This window comes from Zonotrichia leucophrys, chromosome 17, assembly GCF_028769735.1.
Source record: "Zonotrichia leucophrys gambelii isolate GWCS_2022_RI chromosome 17, RI_Zleu_2.0, whole genome shotgun sequence".
Lineage (NCBI taxonomy): Eukaryota > Metazoa > Chordata > Aves > Passeriformes > Passerellidae > Zonotrichia > Zonotrichia leucophrys.
Window position 1 is genome coordinate 1,627,833 of NC_088186.1, and position 10,449 is coordinate 1,638,281.

A 10,449-nucleotide genomic window follows, 5' to 3' on the forward strand; every position below is an offset into this window, starting at 1 on the left:
CGGCCCCGGCACGGAGCGGGCCCATGGAGCCGGGCCGGCAGGCGCTGCCGCTGGAGAACGCCTCCATCCTGTCCGAGGGCGCGCTGCAGGACGGGCACCGCCTCTGGATCGGCAACCTGGACCCCAAGATCACCGAGTGAGTGACCGACCGCGGAACCCCCCGGCACCGCCCCCGCGGCGGCACCGCCCCGGACGGGGCCATGTTCCCGCAGCGGCACCGAACCCTCCGGGCGGTGCCGCACCGCCCCTCCTCGGGCCCGGCGTCAGCCCCAGCACTGCCCGGTGCCCGCCGCTCCCCGGGTGCTGGGGGTGCCCCGGGGCCCGCGGGGCCGGTCGGGTGCAGCTCTCCCGGCTCTGCTCTGCCCCCAGCCAGGGGAGCAGCCCGTGCCTGCCGGGCGCTGCTGCGGGCAGGAATCGCTCCAGCCCGGGTGTGTCTGTGCGCGGTGCCCTCCCGCACTCAGAGGCTGCCATCAGCACCCCCTGAAGCACCGCTGAGCTGGGGCTGAAAACATCCCTGTGCTCCAGACCGGGGAAATGTAGAATGTCAGGCTGGAGCTTTCAGGGTGACAGTGCTACGAATGGTAAAGCAAGGCACGGCCCTGGGAGCTGTACCCAGAGCGGCTGGGGTCTGGAGGAATGGAGGTGCCAGGGCAGAGCTGACAGGCTCTGTGTCAAACAGCAGCTCTGCTTTGGTATTTTTTGCTGGGTGTGGGTTCAGAGGAGAGTGGCTGCAGCAGTGGGTGGGGAGCAGGTGGGAGTGGTGGGGCTGGCTGCTGTGGTGGGTAAATGCATGCATCAAACGTGTGTATGAGCATTTCGTGTTTTCTCCAGGCTATGGATAATTATCTCCTGCGCAAGCATAACATTTGAACAGCTAAATTGTCAAGGGAATATGATGTGCTGTCCAGTGTTTGGATAGGGTGCTGTGAAATAACTAGGTTGTACAAAAAGGAAAGCAAACCAAAACAATTTGGGCTTTACACACTCACAACAAACAAGCATTTTTGATTAACTATTGTGTGTGCCTGTCGTGGAATACTTTTTCTTCCTTGTTGTTTTTGTGTGTGTGCAGGTGCTGGGGTTTATTCTGAGCGTGGTTCATCTGAGCAGAGCAGCTCCCTAATAGCCTCTAAATGGAATCATTAATGCTTTGTGATTTCAGCCATTCAGCTTTGGGAGGTTTCTGCATTAATTACCACTCCTCTCCCACAGCTCTGTCCCTGTGGTTTGTCCACATTCACTGACCACGTGGAATTAGATACAGGAATTCCTGAGTGTTGTTTGCTGGCTCCTCAGGGATTCAGGGGCTGGGTGAGGGCAGAGTGCAGGGTGTGGGTGCATTGGATCCTCAGTGCTGGTAAAGACCCTGTCAGGGTAGGTTGTTCCTTTTAGTCTTGGCCAGATAAGTAATAGGTTTATATGGCAAAATTTACTGTTTTCATCACTTGGATGAAGTGAGTTTGGTGGTTTCTCAAACCTAGAGTGCTTCCATGCTCCTAAATGTTTAAAGTTTGCCCAGTGATGAGTGACAATGCTTCCTGCTTATTTCAGGCTTTATAATTCTGTGTCTTGCTTTTTGTCTTGCTTTAAAATGGATCTTCTCTCCTGCAAATGATGTTGTGTCTCCATTTCCTTGTGAATAAAAGAAGAGGAGGCTCCTTTTAGCACATTGTCAGTGTAAAGAAAGTGCGTGGTCAGTAAATTTCTATGAATCATCTTGACCCTTGTTCTCCCATGCTAAAGGCTTACATCTCTAGTTCTAGTTGCTCCTCTGAATTACTCCTGTTGAGGTTACTACTCACATGACTAAATCAAACTCCTGAAAATGAAATGTTTCTGCATTTGCTGCTTTTATCTTATTTTTAAAGAGCCGCCTTTGTTATTTCTGTGTTGGATTTGTTTAAGGCAGAGTAAGGCTGATTGAGTTGTTGGCAGAGTTAATAAGTGGTTGTGACACTCTCGAGCAGAAATGAGATCAGAAAGTCTTGAATCAATCCAAGACTTCCATTTAGAGAGCAAACTGGAGCTGCACTCAAGTGCTGGGGCGTTAATAGGTAATGTACACATTGGAGCACGAGCTGCAGGAGCAGCATTTATAAATGTAGGGCTGCCCACAAATTCCAGCCTGGGAGCTGCTGCTTTTGGGAGGTTGTTGCACACACGCAGTGACTGTGGCTCAGCTGGGGGTGCTGGCATGCCCTGGGCACTGGGTTATGGTGGCACTGCAGCTGGGCATTCTCCCTGCTGCTGCTGGTTGTGGTGACTCCTTTTGTCAGCGCCCTCAAAGCATTGCCTGCCTGTGGAGCAGGTGCTGTTGGGAGTCTCAAGAGTTCAGCTGGCACCAGGGGACCTCACAGCTGCTTGTGACAGAGGATGGTGTCTCCAGGCACCCTGGGACCATGAGATCCCTGCCATGGGGTCTGCATGAGGGTGGCAGCAGGTGGTTGCTCGTGGTTTGGTGTCAGCAGCATGGTTTGTGCCCCAGCAGGGCAGGCCGTGTGCTGTGGCTCAGCTCTCATCACCCCTCAGTGCTCCCACCACATGGGGCAAAGCCACACAGTCCAGTTCTGTCTCCCTAGAATTGCCTCCTGTGCCCATTCGTGTCCTAAATCTTCCTGACACTCTGCAGCTCTTTGGCCAGGCAGAGATTTCATTTTCAGCTCTCTGTTCACATGATCTGGTTTCCCGTGGCCTTTCAGTGCCCATTCATTTTGCGCGGGGATGAAGTAGGGGTGTTGACCTTCCTCAGCCGCTGTGCTGCTTGTCGAGGATCCCATCTCCACGAGTGTCACCTCGAAAACAATGTGTGCACAAGCTGTTGTCACAGCCCCCCGCTGGCGGCTCCCAGTGGGGCAGGATTCCTGCAGTAATGGTTTCTGCATGTGGCCCGGCCCGCGCGGCTCCTCGGGACAGCATTGTTCAGAGGAAGCCTTGCCTGCGTCTGAATAGCGCTGGGGGTGCCAGGAGGAAGAGAGGAGGAAAGGGAAGCGGGGCAGCTGCGGGTTTGTCTCCAGGCACATCAGATGACGGGAAGTGGGGATGGAGCTTGGCCGCGGATCCGCGCTGGGGCCGCGGCCCTGCCAGCGCTTCTGACCCACCTTGTTGCCATAGTAAAGCTTTTGACATCTTCTCTTCTCGCCTTTTTTTTATAATTATTATTCTTTTATTAATAAGGCTTCAGGTTTTCCATGACAGTCTTCTTCTTCCATACCTCTTGGCCTGAAGAGGTCAAGTTGCCAAGTTACTCTTAATGCCCTCAGTATTTTATCTACTTGTCAAGTTACTGTTAATGCCCTCAGTATTTGAACAATAACAAACCATAATCATAGCCTAAAACATGAATTATACAGGATTTCTGAGCTGCTCCACGGAGAGGAGGTGACCTGCAGTTGTAAAATTGCAGGCATGGTTGGAAAAAGGGTTCTAAACAAAATAGATGACATAAGTAACTTCTAGGCTGTTGATGAAAATTGTTTTAAAGGAGCAACCATCACCTCACTGCTAAGAGGGTATTATTTGAATGCAGATGCTCTCAGGGGAAAAAAAACACCCCCAAAAAGTTCCTTTTGGCAAGGCAGCTGTGGGGTTTTTAGTGCAGAACTCAGGGAGAATCCTCCTTACCTTTCCCCTGCCTCTGTAATGGCCAGGAGGGGAGCAGCATCCTGGTGTAAGGGCTTTATTTCCATACTGCTGAAATTCCGAGGGCTTTTGGAGCAGTATATTTACAGAAACAAACCTGAGGGGGGTTTACATATCTCGGAGGCTCTGGAAGTCCAACATGTGGAGTTTTTTATACATCATGTCTCCAAAGTCAGTGTTTTCACTTGTACATCTGTGTCTGCTATTTGGCACTGTGAGGTGCTGAAATTTGGCTACTGTGTAATCAGCTCCTTTTCTTCGCCCTGCCCTTTCCAGTTGCCCTTGCTTTCAGAGCAGTGTGGGAGCTCATAGGTGTTGCAAAGGATGTAGGAAGCCTTCCATAATCAATGACAATGTGTGTGCTCCCCTGGGGGTAACTTGGCCCTCCTGCACTGCTCCTCTGTACACACGCTGCACCTTCACCTCTTTAAAAGTGCACATCCTGAATGTCCACTGTGACCCATCCTGTGGGATGACTCACATTCCTGGAACTTTCTTGCCTGGCTTCTGAAGCTTAACAAAGGGCTAAGGCTCTTTTCAGACATCCTATCAGGCTTTATTAGGAAAAATGTTGTCTGCCCTTCCCATCTGGACAGTGCCTGGTGCACTTGGCTGCCTTGGGCCTGTGCTGGCCATTCATGTCTGGACAGGGGAGGTTCATCTGGTGCCTGGTGCTATCCTGGTAGGGGCTCTGAGCACTGAGTGTTACCTCAAACACTGAAAATCGGGGTTAGACTGTGTGGCTTGCTAACAAACACTCTACAGCTGCTTGGGAGATGAGTCCTGACTAGGACACCTTATTAAACACTTAAATAATTCTTAAATGTCAGGGATGGGGTCAGGCAGTGAAGGAGCAATGAGTGTCACTTTTCTCCTAGGTCAGGCAGTGTTGTTAAACACTTCAATCCCAGGGAGCCAAAAAAAGCTGCAGAGAGCTCTCAGGATTAGATGTGGCCTGTACAGCATATGTGCTCCTTGTTTTAAGTTGCTCAGTGCACCAGATACTAAGCAGACAGATTTACTCCGGCTTTCCCCAGTTTTATTGGAAACAGCACACTCCCCACTGGATGGCAGGAAGATAATTGGCTGAAAAAGTGTCTGACTCCCATGAACATGTCACTGAAAAGCTGTCTGAGCCAGAAGCACTGGCAGATTTAGGCTGGATCATACTGAGGGCTGGCTGGTGCCTTTTTTGTTGGGGCCTGCTGGCAATTCCTGGTTGCAGGTTGTTCTAGTTATTCTTCTGTCTTCCTGCATCCCCATCTTTTCCAGGCAGGTGTCTGTGTGCCCTGGGTGTCCTTGCCAGGCACTGGCACTGGTTGGCACAGGGCAGGGTGGGTTTGTTCTGGGACAGGGAGGGCAGCAGGAGGAGCAGGGTCTGAGGGATGCAGGTGCTGTGGGCTCAGAGTGCTTGAGCTGGGACAGGGTACAGGGGATGGAGCTTCAGGAGGTCACATCAGGGCTAGAGAGGGGAGACAGGAGGGTTCTGCTTAAAGTAGGAGTGATTTAGTGAGGCAGGAGGCAAAGCCCTCCCAACCCCTTGGGAGCCATTGCATAATTGTCCAAAAGGCAGCTATTAATAGATCTCTGTGCCCTTCAGCTGGCACTGCTGGGAGGGAACTTTGTGCCTTGGGGCTTTGGAAAGTCACTGGTAGTGCTGCTCAGAGCTATGGATGCTGAAGGGGTGTGTACAGGACAGCCACCTCTGCAGGGACTTGGGAATGTGTGTGTGACACAGCTGAGTGTGAGCTCTGTGTGTGTGTCAGGGGTTCCTCTGTGTCTGCTCACTGTCAGTGGGATCAAACATGTCATAAATGTTTTCTCTTCCCTTCAGATACCACCTCCTCAAACTGCTTCAGAAGTTTGGCAAAGTGAAGCAATTTGACTTTCTCTTCCACAAGTCTGGTGCTCTGGAAGGGCAGCCCAGGGGTTACTGTTTTGTCAACTTTGAAACCAAACAGGTAAGTTGCTTTTTATCTAAACTTCTGATATAAATGACTAAATTCTCTCCCAGTTTTTTTAAATGCTAATTCAAAACTACAACAGGAAAGGTTAAATTCAGTACTTTGTCTACACAAACGCACAGATTCTAACAGCTCTGCTCTGTCACAGCCACTTTGTGACTGCTCCTGGAAGGGGCAATAGTGATTTTCTATCTCCTCTGCTGTCTTCTCCTGAATCCTGCTTTTTAGTGCTAACCAGAAAGGGCCAGTTCTTTGGTCCATTTTGTAGAAGGATGGATGATAAGGATCAGAAGAGCCCTAACACTGTGCATCTAGAAAATAATTCACAGCAAGGCAGATAAAGTCTGGTTACTGGGAGTCTTTCAAAGTGTCCCTGCATTGGGGTACAGTGGGATAAACTTTGTGCTGTCAGTGAGCTGTTCTTACAGTAGGCTGAATAACAAAGAGCAGAGGGCTCTTTGCATGTGAGTGGGTTTTGACTAGAGGCTTGGTTTGTTTATGGAGCTGTCTTCCTGTGCAGGAAGCAGAGAAGGCGATCCAGTGTCTCAATGGGAAGCTGGCCCTTTCCAAGAAGCTGGTGGTGCGGTGGGCACACGCACAGGTCAAGGTAAGCTGGCTGCTGCTAGGAGGAATTGCTTCTGGTTTGCAAAGCTGAAAAGCTTTAATAATAAAGCCTTCTTATCAAGGCAGTCCTGGCCTGGCAGAATAATTTCAGTCTGTTCTAGGAAATAACTGGGGGAGCTGATGTTTACAGCTTCTCCTGTCTAGCCAAGCTGTGCTGGATTAGCTGTGAGTGAGGACAGGCCCTTTAACCTGGCTTCTTTGGGAGGGGGTTTCTGCTCAGAGCAGTGTGAACAGATTACTTCTCTAAATGCCCATGTTTTAACTTTTCCCAAACTTAGTGAGTAATTGGCTGGAAGTTTGAATCCTTCCCTTTGTGGTTTTTTTGCATAGGAGAGGTATGGAAATTCCCAATTACCGGTTGCTGTGTTACTTGGTTCCACTTCTGAAAGCACTTATGTGGCAGCAGCTCTAATTAGTTTTGACTTTAAAGTAACATACTCTGCATCTAAGCTAAATATCCTTTTATTCCTTGCTCTGTCACATAAACAATCAAGTTTTTAAGATTGACTTAGGCAGTTCCTTCTGGAACATCCTTTATTTTCATTTTTTTAAATTCTTTTCTTCTTTCTCCTACGGTTATTTACTATCTTGTATTTGATAAAGCTATTTATTTTTTATAACTTTTTTTGCAGATAGACAGATTTTGGGGGAGGCAGAGAGGAGATGCCTGTTGCTATTTTGCTTTGGGTAGTTTTCTTTTAGTTGATTATTGTCCCAGCAGCTTTCTGCTTTGTCTTATTGAGTACCTTAGTGCATCTGTTTCAGATGCTTAAAAACCAAAGCAGGTATCTTCATTAAAGGAGACCACATTGTTTTAGTTACTGACTTCAAGGGCTCTTGTCAGCACATCCAAGTTTGTGCAGATCCAGTCTCCATTTTCTGTGTCTGTGGAGCTGCTGGAGTGCCACGTGCTCTGGGATGCCTGAGCAATGATCAGGCCAGCGAGGAGTCTGAGCTGGAGGAGTGAGTGTCTGCCCAGCTGCTCCTGGGGCTGGGGAGGAACATGCATAAATAATCACTCACTTCACATGGCATTTTCCAATCCCTGCATGGAAAGACTTAACAGCACAAAACTTTGGCTCATTGTAGCAGGAGTTGTTTTAGACAGGACCAGCACGGTGCTGAGCAGCTCTGGGATGAGTGGCCAAGGCTCAGCAGACGCTGTCGGTTTGAGCAGCTCTGCTGAAAAACAAACCTGACTCTGTGCCAAGCGAAATAAGGAAGCAGAACACTGCAAATAGTTCAGGAGGCCCGTTGCCCACAGAGATGACAGACTCACAAGCTGCTTCTACAGAAAGGACCGGGTTCCTAACTGATTTTTTTTTATTTTTTTTTCATCTTTTCTCCCAGGACTGCCCAGTTGTGTGCAGTTGTGCTTGGGTTACCTTCTGGCTCTGCACATACAGAGCACAGCAAGCAGTGCAGTAGTTACCTTCAAGTTTACCATCTGTGCTTCCTGCCTTATGTAGAGGGGAACAAGAAGTGACAGGATGAGGTTTAAGGATCCACACTACAATGCACATAACTGTTCAGTATCCAGCCTGCATTCCATGTTGGTACTAACCAAATACTGTGGTTGGGATTTGTTTCAGTGTTTGGCCACCAGAATCTTTCCTAGCAAAAGCTCCACAAAACCTGAGGCAGTGTTAATCCAGCTTTAAAGTCCATCTGTGGGAATGTTTCTTTGTTCCTAATTGCAGCTGACTCAGTCCTTGGTCTCTTGCTTGCAGAGATATGATCACAATAAAAATGAGAAGATCCTTCCAATCAGTCTGGAGCCATCTTCCAGCACGGAGCCACCCCAGTCCAACCTAAGGTAGGAGATGGGTTGGGTGGGGGGTGACCCTGCTGTGGGACTGGCAGGGATTTAACTTCTTCCATTTCAGTAAGATTTAGGGTTGTTAGCATTGTTTGTGTTAAAAATGTAGCACAGCAAAAAAGCCGTTTTTGAAAGGGCAGTGCCTGTGAAGTCACTCACCTCATGTGGGACACTTCACACTGGGAGTTATTTTCTAACGTGCAGAGCCAGTGGGTAGTAGGAAGGGCATGAGGTGAGATGAGGAATTGGGAATGCATAGCACTCCAGCTCCTTTGGCCAGAATCTCTGCACTTCATGTGAGTTGAGTTTTTACTGGACTAATTTGGTTCAGCAAAATGCTTATGAGCAAGAAGTTCCTCAATAGTGGCAGAAGATGAAAACAAAATCACAGGTAATACTTCTCATAAAGCTAATTTTAATTTTTTTTTTACCTGTGGGTGTTGTCTGTGGGATGTGGTTAAATTTTCCAGCCACTGCATTTACCTGAAGCACATAGCTGCTTTGCTAATTCACAGTGTGTTTGTGTGGTTTTCCTCTGTGTTCTGTCAGTGGAACCCTGTGAGGAGCCAGGACCAGATTAATGCACTTGCCCAGAGATAAAATGAGCTTGTAATTCAGAAGTAACAGGCTAGGAAGGAAAGAGCAGAGGGCTTTGAGTCATGCAGATTGTTAACTTTGTGCATCAGTGGCACAAAGGGGTTGTTCTGGTGAGGATGGATGGTGCAAGAAGCCACAGTGGGGCAGGGAACATTCCTCCCCATCCGTAGCCAGTGGAGGATAGTGAATAACAAAAGTCCTAGGAATTTGGGGTGTAACCTAGGATAGCTTCTCCCTTTGGGATAAACCCTGCTAATGCTGAAATAATGTTTCTTCCTGACCTAATTAGAGTCTGGGGTTTTCCCATCCCGAGCGGGCTGTAGCTGGGAGGAAGTCTGGCTTTCATTTCTCTGCTGTTCCCAGCAGCCTGCTCCGAGCTCTGCTCTGCTGCACATGCTCACAGCTCCTGACATGACATCATGTCACATGAAGGAGGAAGCCTTGCCGTGCTCTTGTCTCACTCAGTGTCCTCAAGAAAGCACTGAGTGGGTGCAGGGGCCGTTGTTTTGGTGTCTCTTGGAGGAGCAAACCCGTGCAGAGGTTGAAATGCAGCAGTGTGGGCTCTGAGCTGTGCGTTCCTGCCTGGCTGTGGATGCAGCAGGGGGGGCTGCCTGGCCCCTCCTTGTGCAGGGAGGATTCTCATGTCAGCAGAATCTTTGCATTTCTGTAGCTGGGTTTCATGCTAAGATCAAGCTCAATTTCCCTTCTGCTCTTTCTCTTTCCAGTGTCAGTGCAAAGATAAAGGCCATTGAAGCCAAGCTGAAAATGATGGCAGAAAATCCAGACGCAGAATATCCTGCAGCACCTGTTTATTCTTACTTCAAACCACCAGATAAGAAAAGGACTACTCCTTACTCCAGAGCTGCCTGGAAATCCAGAAGATGATGCTTATGAATGGATGATGGTAGCAAGAAGCACTGCTTTGTATACCTGGAGTCCTCCAATGCTTTTGTACTTTTGTAGAGTGGGAAGGACAGTGCCACCTGGGCAGGGCACGGCCAGCACAGCCCTCTGCACACCTGAGGGTCTGCACCTTCTGCCTGTGCAGCTCACAGCTGAAGGCTGTTCAGAGAAATAGGTTCCCTTCAAAGCCTCTGATGAACACACAGGCAACCTCTCGTTAGTGTGCATTCATTAGCCAGATTAGGAACAGTAACCAGCGTTGGGAGTAAAGCACATCCAAAAATACTCCATTTAACTGATTACTTTTTAAAGTATTTTTGAACAAAATGTATTCCAATTCATGTTTTAATGGAAGGGGAAGCACTTGGTTTTGATTAACATGCTGTAGTTATAATGGAAAAACTTTTTCATCTCAATAAAACTCATTTTAAATAGATCTTGCAACACCTTTAGTAACTGTGCATGCAACATTTTATATGCACCAAGGCTAATTGATTTTGCATTTTGATTTGCACACTCCACAATGTTACTTTATGATATGGTAATGACACAGCACAGGTATTTTCAGTGTCATTTAGGCCGTAGGTGTGTGCTGCCTGTAGAAATTAGTGTATTTACACATCACTGAGGTCTGTGCTGTGCCCTGAGCTTTGGCATTTGTGTGCAGTGATCCCTGATGGTGGCAGCTCCTCGTGATCCAGGTGTGGCAGTGTGGGAGTAACTGCAGCCTCTGAGACATCTGCAAGCCATGAACTCGGTGTTTGCCCCCTGTCCTGCCCAGCCTTGGTTTCCACAGGCTGGTACAGGTGGTATGAGGTGGCAGCAGGGTTTGTGGGGAACTGGCACTGCCCCAGGGCCAAATCCACAGATCTGATGGAAGGCATTGCTCTGAACCATCTGAGC

The 10,449-nt window shown here is 48.7% G+C and overlaps 1 protein-coding gene across 1 annotated transcript; it reads left to right on the forward strand.

The window, feature by feature from the left end:
• Window position 1: 1 nt before the first annotated feature.
• Window positions 2-9,990, forward strand: RBM18 (RNA binding motif protein 18). Its single transcript, XM_064727389.1, has 5 exons — window positions 2-136; window positions 5,474-5,600; window positions 6,124-6,210; window positions 7,958-8,043; window positions 9,369-9,990. The coding sequence occupies exons 1-5, from the start codon at window positions 24-26 to the stop codon at window positions 9,526-9,528; spliced, it is 573 nt and encodes a 190-aa protein (XP_064583459.1). The 5' UTR covers window positions 2-23; the 3' UTR covers window positions 9,529-9,990.
• Window positions 9,991-10,449: the final 459 nt, after the last annotated feature.